The sequence below is a fragment of the Dipteris shenzhenensis genome, chromosome 2 (genome assembly GCF_047967505.1).
Source record: "Dipteris shenzhenensis isolate YYH24624 ecotype China chromosome 2, Dip_SZ_1.0, whole genome shotgun sequence".
Classification (NCBI taxonomy): Eukaryota; Viridiplantae; Streptophyta; class Polypodiopsida; order Gleicheniales; family Dipteridaceae; genus Dipteris; species Dipteris shenzhenensis.
This window is the reverse complement of record NC_141597.1, coordinates 56,975,468-56,990,880: the sequence shown is the minus strand read 5'-3', so window position 1 is coordinate 56,990,880 and position 15,413 is coordinate 56,975,468. Positions and strand designations below refer to the sequence as shown.

The following is a 15,413-nucleotide window of genomic DNA, read 5'->3' as shown; positions in this document are numbered from 1 at the left end:
GCATGTGCTACTAGATGCCAAGAGGCCTCCACGATTCCCGACTAGTACCACCTAGACATTTGGTTGTTGTTGAGATCTTGCATTATCTCACATACCACATTCACAAATCTTGCCTTTAGGATATGGAGATCGCCACTAGACTTTTGATACTTGTGGATCTCTTAAAGTGCTAGAGTTCTTAGTTTGAATATATGGTTTCTCATTGGTGGAGGACCACGAGCAGGAGATCTTTGGTCTAGACATAGTAGTGGCTATGTGTCATGGGCATGGACAATATGCCTACTAGGTTGAGGTCACAGATCTTGTCTCTGCTTCTATTCTACCTCCTCATGATGGAGTTGTTCATGCAAGTGGTGCTACTTCATCCTCTACTTTGCTCATCGCCGCATCTCTTTTTCATCCTCTTCTCTGGTATCCTCATCCTCTTGCCTCTCTTGTCTTTCGACGGGAATCTTTTTATGGGATCGTGGGCCTACAACCTGGTTGCCTCTTTTTGGGTAGGAGGATCGCTTTTGGTGCCCTCCTCATCAGTCTCAGTCAACTGCTAGTTGAGCTTTTTAGCCTTTTGCTTGTCCTTGGTTATGATGGACATAGAGTGAGGGAGACAGTGCTATTGTATGTGGAGCTTGATTTTTTTTCCAGAGATTATTTTTTGGTCATGTTTTGGACCTAGACATGATTATACCCATCCATGAAGGGGGAGGTAAGGGGGGAAATGCCCCTCATAGTACTATCATCGAGAGGTTCCAAGGGGGGTCGACGACATGCCTTAGGTGCCCCTGGTGGCTAGGGTTTGGGGGCAGCATCCCCAAACCCAAAAATACATGAAAATTGATGCATGAGTTGCTCATGAATGGTGTGGTCAACATTATAAGATAAGGGTGTGGCTCCCATAGCAGGAGAGTAGTGGATATATTGCTTGTATTTTGTATCTTCTCACTTGTTGGATAAGAAAAACGTAGGACTGGTTGTTTCTCCATGGACGTAGCTCACACTAGGAGAACCATGTATATCAGTGTCTCTTTGTCTCTTCCATTTTGTACACTTTCCTGTATTGTGTTTTTTACACATTTAGCTTCTCGCATTGTTACTCCATTATTGTGTTGCTCCTAACAATTGGTATCAGAGTGTTTGTTTGAGCAACACCCATTTGACTCGTTTAGAATGAGGTTCTTAGTTTAAGTGGGAGCAATGAAGGATGAAGGAAAATTAAAAATCGAGAAGTTCAATGGCAAGAAGATGGAGATTAAGGATAATCTGTACCAGAAGGACCTTGTGGGATCACAAAGAAGCTTGCGAGTATTTTAGTTAAAGACTAGGAGGTTCTTGACAGAAAGGTGCTAGGAATGATATGCATGTGTTTGGGAGCATCAATGGCTTTTAACGTTCTTGAAGAAAAGACAACCAAGGACTTTATGAGCATGCTGGATACATTATACGAAACACCATGAGGTTCTAACAAGGTATATCTTATGAAGCATCTATTCAATCTGAATATGTGAGAAGGTGGGTCTATAGCTAATCCTTTGAATCAGCTCAATCCAAAAACAAGATAACTAAGCTCTATAGGAGTAAACTTTGATGATGATGTTCGACTCTCCTGATTTTGTGCTAATTTTCAAAAAGTTGAGATAGCTTGGTCATGGTTGTAACTCTGTTTCTAGGTCAGCCACTTTAAAGTTTGATGATGTCGGTGATGTTCTCCTTAGCAAAGAAATGCGACGAAAAAGAACAGGTGAAAGATCATGAAATATTTGCTCTTTACTAGCCTCTGTAACTCCTAGGGCATTACCTCTCTTTAGTAAGAATATCTATGAAAATTTTGAGTATGAGATGAATATAACAATCTGCCATGAGTAAAAGTTAGTCAAATTAGTATGATTGTGTTTTACATGAAAAGAGCTTCAAATATGTCTTTACACCTTGAAATTTGAGTACCACATCAACTGTTACATGATGTTGAAAGGAGTTGGATTTAAGACCTTCCCCCCACTCTCTTGGGTCTCACATATTATGAAAAATTTGTATCAACCTTAAAATCTTACATATTTTTTTAAGTATAAACCTTATGCTTTGTGGTAGGGAGGACTAGACATTGTTATATTTTTTCTTTGCATATTTAAAACTTTTGTAGAAAATCCATGCATATTATACATGGACCTTGTCTCTCCATACCCTAGATTTTGAATGAGGGTAGTAACAGACCCCATACCACATACCTTGTCTCCACATACCCTAGATTTTGGACGAGGGTAATAATATAATACCCTGAGCTATAACTGCATCATATTCTACTTCTATTGTAGAAAGTGCAACAACCTTTTTGCAACTTTGAAACCCAACTTATTGTTGTGCCACCTACAGTGAAAACATGCCTGGTGGTGCTCTTTCTTCTATCTTTATCACTCACCATATCTGAATCAACATATCCTTATACAGAATTGTTTGAACCTTTGAAACATGATGCATGAGTGACTATACCTCTCAAATATTTGGGAATCCACTTTACAGCCATCCAATTTTCTTTACCTGGATTGTTCATAAACTTGATCACAACTCGCACTGCATGTGCAATATCTGACCTTGTGCATATCATTACATACATCAAGCTACTAATTGCTGATGCATATGGAAACCTTGACATATAGTCAATCTTCTCCTATGTCTTGGGATACATATCCGTACATAATTTGAAATGATTAGCCAAAGGTATAGAAATAGGTTCTGCATTATGCATTTCAAACCTTTCCAATACCTTTTCAATCACTTTGAGCTAATATCAATTTCCTATCTCTTGTTATTCTCATGCCAAGTCATTGCACATATATTTGCCAACTTTCTCTTGAGCACATTTATATCCTGCATGTTAGATCCTGTAATAAGCATCTCATCAACATACAATAACAAGATCATGTATCCGCCATTGTCTACTTTCTGAGAATAAACACAGTGGTCTGAATGGCACCTACTAAAATCTTGTTCTATCATAAACTTGTCAAACTTTGAATACCACTACCTTAGAGCTTGCTTTAAAACATACAAACTTTTCTAAAAGCTTGTTCTATTATAAACTTGTCAAACTTTAAATACCACTACCTTGGAGCTTGCTTTAGACACAGTGGTCTGAATGACACCTACTAAAACCTTGTTCTATCATAAATTTGTCAAACTTTAAATACCACTACCTTGGAGCTTGCTTTAGACACAGTGGTCTGAATGACACCTACTAAAACCTTGTTCTGTCATAAATTTGTCAAACTTTAAATACCACTACCTTGGAGCTTGCTTTAAACCATACAGCCTGCATACCAAATTCTCCTTTCCTTTGACCTCATATCCTTGTGGCTCCCGCATATAAATCTCTGCCTCTAGATCCCCATGAAGAAAAGCTGCCTTCACATCTGATAGTTCAAGATGCAAGTCTTCTACAGCCACAAGACTCAGAATAGTTTTGATTGAAGTCATTTTAACAACAAGAGATAATATTTCATCAAAGTCTATACCTTTCTTGTGTGCAAAGCCTTTTACAACAAGCGTTGCCTTGTACCTCCTTTTTCCTCCATCTTCTTCCTTCATCCTGTAAACCCATTTATTTTGCAACACTATTTTTCCCATAGGCAAGCAAACGAAATCCCCAATCTAGTTTTGTAGCAAAGAGTCCATTTCCTCTTCCATGCCTTGCTCCCACTCCTTTTTGGATTCTACCTGCATTGCTTCTTCATATGTTTCTAGTTCACCAGAATGAGTCAACAGAACATAATTGAAAAAAGGAGAACCTCATAGACCACTTAGAGTGGTGCACCTAGAGGAATTTGAGATTCTTATTGTTGCTGCACATTCTCATTTTTTGCAACCTTTGGACTTCCATCTCCTGTGATTTCATCAAGCGTTGTGCATTCTGTGTCTGCATTTTCTTTCTTTCTTTTTTGCAAGTGATCTTTATACATAACAGTCTCATTGAATACATCTCTACTCCTAATGATTTTGTTACTTTCTTAATCCCACAGATGATAACCAAAATCACTACCTCCATATCCAATAAAGATACACTTCTTGGATTCTACTGCAAGCTTTTTTCTCAATTCCTTATCAACATGGACAAATGCTTCACAACCAAAAACCTCAGAAAAGAGTAGTTAACGTTTTTACTTGTTCATACCTCTTCTGGAACGCTACCATCTAAGAAACTTGAAGTTGATCTATTTATCAAGTAAACAGCTATATTCAATGCTTTAGTTCAAAGCTATAAGGCTGCCCTTGCATGTAGCCTCATGCTCCTTGCATGCTCCATGATTGTTTTGTTCATCCTCTCTGACATAGGATTTTCTTATGGAATCCTTGCAGTTGAATTCTCTCTACAAATTCCATTGTATGAACAGTAACGATTAAACTCTTTGTTGCAGTATTCACCTTCATTATCAGATCTAAGAGCCTTCAACTTCTTTCCTGGCTCATTCTCAGCCAAATCTTTCCATTTCTTAAAAGTTTCAAAGACATTAGATTTTCTTTGAATGCAATAAACTCAAGTTTTCCTAGTTGCATCATCAATAAAAGTAGCATATTAGTGAGAACCACCAAGAGATGATACATCGGCAGGATCACAGTATGCACAAGCTCTAGCTTTGTCTCTTCTTTTTGTTCCCAACTCTGAGAAATTTGACTCTCTATTGTTTTCCATAAACATAGTTCTCACAAAAATCCAAATCAACCTGCTTCAAACATGGCAATAGCTTTCTTGAGTGAACAATTTGCATCCCCTTCTCACTCATGTGTCCAAGCCTATGATGCCGCAGAGCTGTAGTTGCTCATGTAGAAGCTAAAGAAATAGAGAACTAAGCATTATTGATACATAAATACAACTTACCTACCTTGGGTCCTTTTGCTATTACCATTGACCCTTGTGTGACCATCCACAAATTTCCTACAAATGTGGTTGTGCAACCTTCATCATCCAATTGTTTTACTGAAATTATATTTCTTTTTAAATAAAGAACATGCCTTACCTCCTTCAGCAACCATTGGTTTCCATCGTAATTTTACCAACACCTTTCCCTTTCCAACAACCTTTAATGCTTCATCACCACCTAAATGAAGTTCTCCAAAAACACCTTGAACATAGTCTTGAAAATATTTCCTATGAGGTGCAGCATGAAATGAAGCCCATGAGTCCACTACCCATGCATCAGTGATAGTATCCAATGAAAGAATTAAGGCATCTTGCAACCCACTACCTGCTACATTTGCTTCTGGCATATTCTCTTGTTGTCAATCTCCTTACTTTTTCTTTCATGACCAATAGTCTTTCTTTAGGTGTCCTTTCTTCCCACATGCTAGCATTCCAGGTTCCCTTTGGATTTGAATCTACTTCTTGTTGGCTTGTTATGATGTCCTGGGCTCTTTCCTCTCTCCCTTTGTCTTTCGTTTTTCTCAAGATTATTTGGGAGCAGAGGTTTATGGAGGGGGACGAAGCAAGAAAATTGCAGCTTGTATAGTGATAATCAAAGTGAATTCATCTCGCAAAGAATTTCTCCTTCCATTCAAGAACCAAACATATATAGCTCAAATATCGTTTCATCCAATCTATTTTGAAGTATGGATTGTTGAAGCTGGAAAAGTTACACTTTAGCCAGGATCCTATAGACATAGTGAATAAGGTGGTAACTAGGAAGAAGTTGAGCTCTTGCTCAATTTTAATTGGTCTTCAAGAATTTTTAGCATCCATGTTTCCATAAATCTTGACATAAACACTTTAGAAACAACCAATGTAACTATATGCTCAGAAGGCACAACTTTCACTAACTTTGGCCAAGGACCCTTCAATGTGCGATATGTATCATTATTTACTGGTGCCTTTCATTGAAAAGAAAAGCCAAGACAAGCCAATAATAGCTATTCAATTGCTAGCAAACATAGTTCATCATACCATTCTATTGGTTGGTTGCATGGAATAATAGAGTGTTCTTCACACCCTTCATTCACTTCGACTTTGCAAGGAACTATTATAGATCGTCCTACACATTTTTTAGGTCCTATAAAGTCTTGAATTCTTTGAGCAATATCAAGTAATTATACATCTAGTTTCGATCAGTTCTACTGATTTGAAAAGCACAAACAAAAAGAGATCATTATGTAACCCCCTTACATCCTTGCTATTCCTTCTTTGTATGAAGCAGCCAAGCTCATTGCTCTATTATATCGAAAGTATCTAGAAGCTTTGTCTAGACTATAGCATTTAAAAGAAATCTTTTGAGAAGTGATAGGAGAAGTAGATGATGTCTTAGAGGCCAACTTCTTAGAATCTAAAGCACTAACTATTGGAATATAAGTTGTGGGAATGCAAACTTCAAATTAGAGTTCTTAAGATTCTCTTTTGCTCAGAATGTTTAGGCTTTCCCTAGTCCATGGGTGGCAACAACTGCAAAGATTTTTGAACTAAAGCTTATCCTTCTCAACTAACATTACGATGCATTCTTAGAACACATCAATATAATGAGAAAAATTAAAAAAAAGACCCGACACCTGAGGGGGTTTCCAGGTTTCCTCCTCTTTCTCTACTCCTCTACTCTTCCTCTTTTGCTCCCACTCCTAGCTAGACTAAACTCCATGGCCTAGCTTGGGGGTTAGATTCCAATTTGGAGTCTTCAATCAGTTGATTACCTTCAGAATGGACCTAGCTCTTTGGCTACCATTCACCTCCAGCCAAAGTTTTACTAGGCTCTGCTGCTCTAAGTTGGTTTTTCCACAAACAGCTTTGCTAGTATCACTTCAACGCAAAAAACAAATTTCTTTATTAAATCATGATCTACACTTTTTGAAAGTGAGATTCTTGTGTGTTTAAGCGCTATCTATGTTGCAAGAAGGGGGGTTCCTTGTAGGCTATCATTTTTGTGATTCTACAATGAGTGACAAGAAAAAAGAGAAGTAGCCCTCCTATGCTGCAGCAATATCATCCCCTTTGCCTAGCACTAGGTAGAATGAAGCCCTTCTTCTTCTCCAATAGTATATTCTCCTCCTTAAAAAAGGAGAACAATAGGCTAAAGTGTAGATTTAAGGAATTAAATGGAAGAGTAAAAGTTTTTGAGCTTGAATTAAAAAAGCCAATTCCCTACCTAGTTTTGGATGATGAGTTAATCCCTAATTAGCTAGAAGAGTAGCATAAGAATCTTAAGGGAGATCTTTAAGAGAAGCTCAAAGGAGAGGTGAAGAGCTCCATAGATACAAAATTGTACACACAATTGCAAAAAGAAGTAAAAGAGCAAGGTGAAAGGTAGTTCAACCCAAAGAAGATCAGGATTGGAAGGCTACCTAGGCAATTAGAATTTAGCAGAAGACACTTGAAAGAAACCCACCAAGAAAATAGTGAAGCTTTACTAGGAATTGAATGGGTAGATTTAGACTTTGAGATTGAGCACATGCAAATCTTACTTTCAAGAGAAGAGTTGAAAGAGCACAAATTATCAAACAATCCAATAAGCTAAGATTTACACATGTGGATTTAAGAGTAACTCACAAAAGCTCAGCTAAAGAACAAAACCTTAAAACTTGAAAATGGTTTTTATATCAAGATGGCATTGAATGGAGGGGGTTTCGATGTTGAGGGAGCAATGAAATCTAATGGAGAGGATGGGGGAAGAGAGATTAGAGAGGGTGTTGATGTCAAGGGAGCAATAGAATATAATGGAGATGTTACGAAAATTATCTTTCTAATATATCTTGCTTTGGACATTATTATTTTAGTCAAGTGTGACTATGGCAAAGTACTCCATAGGAGTGCACCGGATGCGGTGGGGGTCCTAGTGGATACTTTGTGTGGTAAGTTGGGGATGCCTGACTAGCTTGTGTTTTTGCCATGCTAGATGGTCGGTATTGTGGGTGATTCCATGTTAATACTGATGTCACTATTGTTATTGGTGTTGTGCTTGATTATTGTGCTTTGAGCGTGGTTATGTTGGGATCGGTTGATTCGATAATTTGTTCAATCAATTGTTAATAACTAATGTAATTGGCGGCTTGAGTACAGGTGATGGAAGTCATAGCAAGGATTGGAGTTAGTGCGAGGGTACCAATTGAGGTGTGGCACAGTGCATCATCTATGGCCATGGGCCAATTTTGTATTTCTTTATTATTGCAAGTTTGAGCAATATATTTTGGACTGAACATAATTCAAATTTGGGATCAAAGATGGCTATGTAAAGAAAATCCCTCATTTTGGAAGAGAGGGATAATCTTGGCTCCTGGTGCTTTTATGAAATATCATAAATACTCTAAATGAGGAAGCGTGAGCCACTCGTCTAGGGGGCAGATTGTACCCAGTCTGCTGTCGCTTTAGTGGTGTGATTTGTGTTCTTCTTCTCCAATTGATTAAGTGGTGAATTTTGTGTGGAAAGATCTTCTTTTTTGGTTTCAGGAGAGGCGTCGAGGAGAGGTGGAACTGATGGCCAGGCTATTTGGTGAGGAGCTAGGTGTAGACAAGACGAATGATGGGGTAGAAGTCAACATGGTCTCCAATTTGAAATGAGTATCAAGGAGTTGAAGTAACCTTGCCACTCTCATATCATCCATTAGCAAGACAACCATCCTCGTGAAGAGGGGAGAACTAGACATAATAGATAAACCCTAAGCCTCAAAAACTCTACCGATGTGAAAATGTACCCTTAGCATCTTTAAAGACACATAAATAAGGAAAAACAAAAAAATCATTCCTCTATTCTACATCTCCCAACTAAACCAAGACATAGTCCTTCCTCTTTGAACATTCTTTTCTATCCTCCTCCTCAATCCTTAAACACACCCATGATTATTCCAAACATCAACCAAAAGCAACATAAGAAAAAACAAAAAAATGATAGCCCTCTTGAATACTTCTCATAGAAAGTGAAAAAACCACTTTTGGAGCCTTCGCTTTGCTTGTGACGTAGTGGACTACTTCTTGCCTCTAGCCCTTTTGTATGTAGATTGAAGAAATTACAGTTTTAATTTGAGCTCAAACATGAGAGTGGCCCTTTTAGCAAATGCTTAAGTTGAAGCGGTTTCTTTTAATTACAAAACCATCATTACGGCGGTCGTTTGGCAGTGTGTAAAGGGGTTGCCCATGGGTGGGCACTCTTTGGGTGCCCATGGGTGGGCACACATTGGGCAACGTCCTCAGGATGTGCATGAATCCTTCCTACATAGAAGGCTTGGTTCACACCAAGTGGCGGCCATACTTCGAGAGGAAATGCGAAGGGATGCCATCCTAGGTGGACCAACGAAGAGCATGCACTTTACATGTTGCGGGGATAACTTAGGTTCACAGCACCCGCCCACCCCAGGAGGAAGAAATAGAATTGTGGTTCACACCATTAGGTAGTCATCAGGCTTGCTAATTTATGTCATTGGTGTATTGGTTGGTGGACATGGAATGGGTCAATCATGTAGAGTAGTTGGAGAAGTTGCATTATCGAGTGGGCGGCCTTAATGGGCCGGACACAAATCTTTTCTATCCGTGTTGTCTGGACTAACTAAGACTATAGGTGTGAACCTAGCATGGGTGTCGATCTGTCCCACGCATTAGAGAAGAATGAGTTGTTTGATCGACATGTGAGTCGAAAGATGGCTGTCGAGCGATGTTAGTAGGAGACCTTGTCTTTGTCCCAATTTTTTTTTATAAAATAAACGGAGGAGCCTAGGGAGAATTTTCCCTTTTGTGAGCCCTTGTGAAGCCACTTGTCACAATCTTGGACGTTGATCTTTAAAACATCTAATGGTTTGAATTGTGCTTTGTTTTTGGGAGTGATCAATGCTTTTTACAATTGCTAATTGCTTTTGCAAGGTTACAAGCCATCGAATCTTGCTGGGCGCATGCAGTTTCTTTAAAAACTTGCAGCATAGGAGATTCTTGGGTGGATTGGTGTGAGCCACAATAGCTATAAGGAAGCCCCTAATCGTGAGTTCATACGTTGCGTCGATTGATACACGACGGCGGGAGCAGCTGCCGTCTGTGTACACTGTACATGGTGCTGAAAATTGTTGGTCAGCAACAATTTCCCGCGCACCCACAACCAACTGAACACAACCAAAGAGCGTAGAACAAGGATTATTTGGCCTGGCGAATTCAAATCAGGCACCCTCACAAATCACTTCTTGGTGAGCAAAAAGCAAGCAAAGGATTTGCGAATCAAATTTGCAACTCCACGAACTGCCACACTGGAGCCAACAAGAAACTTCCACAAACTGAAATTGGCAAGACGTGGGTTCTCTCCTTATGCATGGTTCATGCTCTAGCCTCCCTTTTCCCAGTTTCTACTCAATGGTCAAGAGTGTGTTTTCATCTGTTGCTACGGGTTCATCTCTTTCTTCCCTTTTCTGAAGCTTATGTAAGTGGTACATTTTTGGCGTTCTGCAAAAGCCATGAGCGAACGCCATCCTCTATCAGTGGCAATGGCTTATGCATCCGAGCGCTTAGCCAAGCTTCTCGATCATAGGCTCTTCCTCGGATCTTCTTTCTTCCCTAGGCAGTGCCTCACGACTTGCTTTGTCTGCTTTTGCTTCTCGTTGCTTAGTCTTCTTCTTGGTTGGGCTAGCACAAGAAACTGTTCTGATCACGAGAGCCTCGAAAGGGCACTGGAGCTTGTAGGTCGGCCTCTGCTTTGGCTCTTTTGGTCGTGACTGCTTACTGGTAGTTGGCATCAAAACGCTAGTAGCTGTGCTTAGTCGTCTTGCTAAAGGCTGCATCACAGTAGTTCCCTGGGTGGATGATTTGGGTAGCTTCTCGGGTTTGCATCACAGTATCCCTTTCCTCTGAGGCAATGCGGGAAGCTTTTTGGGTTTGCCTGCTCCTCCGGAAGGTGTCTCAGTCATCTTCATGCTAAGGCTGGTGCTAAAGTATAACTTGTGTCACTCCAAGTTTTCGCTTCTCAACTGACAACTAACCAAGTTGCTGTCAATTACGGGCGTCCCAGCGTTGCTTACCTCCCTCGCCTCATAAACACCCTAGTTCAGCATGCCTTCTCTCCCTCTTCCTATAGCTTCTTGATCTTGGCTCGGCATTCTTCCCGCGAATCGTTTGATCAAGCATTTCTCTTCTATTTTTGGCATCCCTAGAGTTCCGATCAAAGGGGGAGTAAGGGCCTTAGCACATGGATGGGGCTAGCATGGGTTTAGGGTGGGAATATTTTTGTCATCATTACTCCCATCCTACACCAACTGGTCTAGGATGGATTTAGAATGGGAATAGCCACTTTTTCTCCCATCTTGGACCATGGCCTCTAGACCCTGGCAGCCATTCAAAAACATGGAAGGATGACATGTGTTCTTGTCTCCACAAGGTCCCCACCTCTTAAACACATGAAATGATGCCATGTGTCCTCTTCCTCCTAAACCCATCCCTAGTTCTTTTTTTGTTAGCACATGGTGGAATGGGAATAGGATAGAAATATGCATGGGACCACTTGGGACCACCTTTTCCCATTCCCATCCTATTTCTTCCCATGTGCTAAGCCCCTAAGCGCCATTGTTTCTGGGCCATTCGTGCTTTACAATCAAGCGCTTAATTGTGTCCTTACATGACGTGAATAGATGATCTGTGCCGGTTGTGCTGGCTATTGTTCGTTGCTCAGGGTGTTAGACTCTTTGGCCGTTTGTAATGCTGGTAAGCATTAGCTATTTCTTTGTTGCCTTTCTTATGGCAAAGTTCTAAATATGTTTAGATTTTTACACGTATATATATATATTTATATACATACTCACTTAACTATGTATTTATATTTCATTTGGGTGCACGTATATATATTTATTTATATACATACTCACTCAACTATGTATTTATATTTCATTTGGGTGCATAGTCTGCGGATTAGTTCTGTTGCCAGGATGCATGCTACAGCATGATCAGCATTCTCCATTTGGAATTCTATCGTAATTACGGATTCAAAAGTCCTATTGGTCACTTCTCTACTAGAAATTCCTTCAATTCTATGCTTTCTATTCACAGTTCTAAGTTAGGAAAATGAAGTTGTAAAAAACTCTTAGTTCCAACACAGTGGTGGCCTTGGCCATCAATTCTCACAAAGAAATTTGTCAAAATTAAGCTAAGGTAATAAGGCCTTAAAAAAGGCCTTTCAAATATGACCCAAAAGCACAATGCTTTAAGGTGAGAGTTACACCTTGAAAAAGAACTTGTCCAAAAGAAGGGGAGAAATTCCAAATCATTCAAATTCCATGGATCCTAAATGTAGTCTAGGCTTTCCAGACCAACAAGACAACGATTTAAGTAGATTCCAGAAGTAGTTTGGACATTGGAATCTGAGTGCAATTTTGTTATTCTACTTTCAGAACGAGAGCATTACCAATCCCTATCCTCCAAGTTTTTGCTTTGAATCCAATGATCCACCTACTAATTTATATCTACAGTATTGATAAAAGCTAAGTTTTGCAAGTCCTTTACCAAATTTGAATTTTAGCACCCTCATGTCACATGTGCTTTGCTCGTTTTCTATTTGTGAGCGCAGGTTAACATGGGAGTCGTTAGAAAGATGTGGGCTTTATAGCCAATATGCAGAAATATGATTACGGCTATTCACATCCAGGTAATATGCTAGTATCTTATCCGTTCACGAGACTTACCTCGTCGCTAATACTCTTGGCGTTTATATTCTCAGCGTTATCTCGATACCTAGGGAAGGGCCTATTCCCTCCAATTATAACTCTTTGGGGAAGGAAGCGCGCCGCCTCCCCGCCCACACTGTGTGGTTATAATAATTATATATTATATATTATCATATAAATATTTTCAATTGCTAATTCATTCAAAATTGCTTGTTTTCAATCCGAATTCTTACAACATTCCTCTCTTTTGATGCATGTTATCGATGCAAGGGAGCAAGGAAATTCAAGTTGGATGAAAGATCGAAGGATATCCCAAGGAAAATAAGTTATTGTATTGCCTTATTCATGTATTTGTTGGACTTTAGCTTCCAAAATATGGACATCACAAAATCAATAACAAATCATCACCCCTGACATTTTGAAGGGAGGATCACGTGGACCTTGTGTCGCATCTCATGTTCACTATTTGATTCATAAACTTTTTTAATTAAAAAATTTGATAAAATGCTAGGATTTAGCTTAGATTTCAAGTTGTAGTCTCGACGGAAAGGCTAAGTGCCACAAATCTAGTTGTTTGCATTGTAGTGAAATTGAAAGTACCCCCATAGGAGGTGACCAAGAGAGAGGATCCTGAGCTGACAGCCCTTTGGTCTTACTCCCAGTTTGAAAGGGATGGCTGTCACCCAACCTAAGCTTGCCTTGTAGCTTGTGGCTATGGCGGAAATGCAAACAGACGACGAAGACACGCCTCGCCTCAGTGACAATACCCTCGCCGCCCTTCAAGAGTTTCTCGCTGCCCAATCTTCTCAGCCTTCCCTCACCACCGACTCACCTCCAACCCAATCTTACCATCTCAGCCTTGTCCCTGAAGATTGGCGCCTCAGTCAGTTCTGGTATGACCAGAAAACCTCCTACACCGTCGCCCAGGAGTTGGATCTCCTCAGCAGCGAATTGGGCTCCCCCGTCGCCTGCATTTCGTGTCCCTCCCTTTACGTGGAGCTCAAGGTATGGCCTGTGAGATGCGCTCGGATCTGGGTTTTCCAAGTTGATGTTTGTGCCATGCTTACTCTCAGACCTCCATGGGCACCGCAGAAAAGCTTTCCAAGTTCTAAAGCACGCCTATTTGAATACGACCAGCGTTTTCAAAGATATGGTAGCGATTTTACGTTCTACGATTATAATCATCCTGAGGATGTGCCCGAACACTATCAACACGCTTTCAAAGTAGTGGTAGCCGATCCTCCATACTTGGTATACGTTCTTCCTTTATCCTCTGTTTTACCTCCGATTCCTCTGTTGTTGTAGGGCTGGAGGGTCCTGTTTTATATTGCATAAGGGATTAGGTTTCTGAAGCTTGGCATGCTGCCCGTTCGTTTGAAGGGCAACATTTCTGAGATCTTAACGGGGACTGCAGAGTGAGGAGTGTCTTCGCAAGACCGTACACACAATGAAGCTTTTGGCCGAAGATGGAAAAGCTCGTCTCTTGTTGTTGACAGGTAAGAACTTCTCGCGGAGTACTTCATGGTACATGTCTTTGCATTTTATACGAGAGGCCAGCTGTAAAGGTTTTTGATTCATTCAATCTGAGTTTGACATGGGTTCAACAAGGAGGCAAACAATGGGAAATGCTCCATTGCCGCGTGTGTGCGTAAACGTTAATCCCAAATAAAAGACGGAATTTCAGTTTCTTTTAGGGTTTATTTCAAAATAAATGTTTGTTTTGTTCATGCATGCACTCCTATTATCAGTGCTTAGAAAAACTATTCACTGTAGGAATTTCATGCGTACAGGGGCAGTGCAAATTGAGCGAGCACAAAGCCTTCTGGGGGCTTACCCTTGTGCTTTCAGACCCTTTCATCAAAATAAGCTTGGAAACGATTTTATGCTCTTTATAAACTACAATCCACAAGAGAGATTGGGTGGTTGGGAGAAGCTGTGACCTTCAACTTGGTCTGTAAGGAATTTTACTTAATTAAGGTGGTGGATAGGATGTAACCTTTTAAAGTTGGTGATAAACCTTGTAACTTTTGGAATGCACGTCTGTTGAAATGCAATGACGGTAATTCCATACAATTTTTTGACTATGTTACTTTCTCTAATTTACATCATGAAACATTCTGTTGCAGTTTTCTCAAATAGAATTATCGCGCATATAGGCTTTGCAGCTCCTTGGACACATCTGATACTGAATACACTACAGAAATGTGGTGTAGGCTTTAGTGGTGAAGGGTACGTGTACTATACATGATGTTTTGGTTTGAAGGCCTTTTTATTGGGCATGTTGTATTCTCTTAACTCTGTTAGATGTGTACTGCTGCAGAAATTTACTTCATCTGTCATTGTTGGACATTAGTTTCTATGTCAATATTGGAATATTGTTTATTTTCAATCTATTAGGGACTTCCCACAAAGCAAATGCTGCATGCTGCTGAGTCCTGCGAGACAATTAGGTTTTAGGCAGTGTGGACTATCTCCCTGTGTGGCTTACCTTTGGGTGATTAATACAAATGAAGGTTGTCAGTTATTGTTTTAATTTGAAGTTCCTCAGCTTGAATAAACAAAATGAATTGAAATGTGAAGCTTGAAAATAAGGATACAAAATTTTCATTCCAAGTTAGACTCTCATTAAATGAAAAGCTAGCCTACAGTTGCGTGGTTGATTTGCATTGAGTATCACATGATAAACACGATTCTGCACTAGAAGCTCATCATTTTTGAGTCTGCCCAATTCAGTTGTCATTCCATTTTGAATCTTCAAAGTAAGCAATATCAACTCCTAGTCAAGATTTCAATGGAGTTTGGAATTGTGGTTGCAAATCTCAAATTTA

General features: G+C 39.9%; 1 protein-coding gene across 3 annotated transcripts; it reads left to right on the top strand.

Annotated features, from left to right (window-relative positions):
• Nucleotides 1–13,294: 13,294 nt before the first annotated feature.
• Nucleotides 13,295–15,053, top strand: LOC147905026 (uncharacterized). Of its 3 annotated transcripts, none has more exons than XM_087396508.1 (5): nt 13,295–13,590; nt 13,678–13,836; nt 14,000–14,081; nt 14,712–14,814; nt 14,906–15,053. In XM_087396508.1, the coding sequence occupies exons 1-5, from the start codon at nt 13,300–13,302 to the stop codon at nt 15,015–15,017; spliced, it is 747 nt and encodes a 248-aa protein (XP_087252634.1). In that variant the 5' UTR covers nt 13,295–13,299; the 3' UTR covers nt 15,018–15,053. The 3 variants fall into 3 exon arrangements, with proteins under 3 accessions (XP_087252634.1, XP_087252652.1, XP_087252643.1); XM_087396526.1 differs by lacking the exon at nt 14,906–15,053 and adding an exon at nt 14,376–14,565 and having other exon boundaries at nt 14,712–14,806; XM_087396517.1 differs by lacking the exons at nt 14,712–14,814; nt 14,906–15,053 and adding an exon at nt 14,376–14,705.
• Nucleotides 15,054–15,413: the final 360 nt, after the last annotated feature.

Coding starts and splice junctions, on each gene's coding strand:
- LOC147905026 (XM_087396508.1), top strand. CDS start 13,300: ATGGCGGAAATGCAAACAGACGACGAAGACACGCCTCGCCTCAGTGAC. Junction 14,082..14,711: donor TCGTCTCTTGTTGTTGACAG/GTAAGAACTTCT, acceptor ATTCTGTTGCAG/TTTTCTCAAATAGAATTATC. Junction 14,815..14,905: donor GTAGGCTTTAGTGGTGAAGG/GTACGTGTACTA, acceptor GTACTGCTGCAG/AAATTTACTTCATCTGTCAT.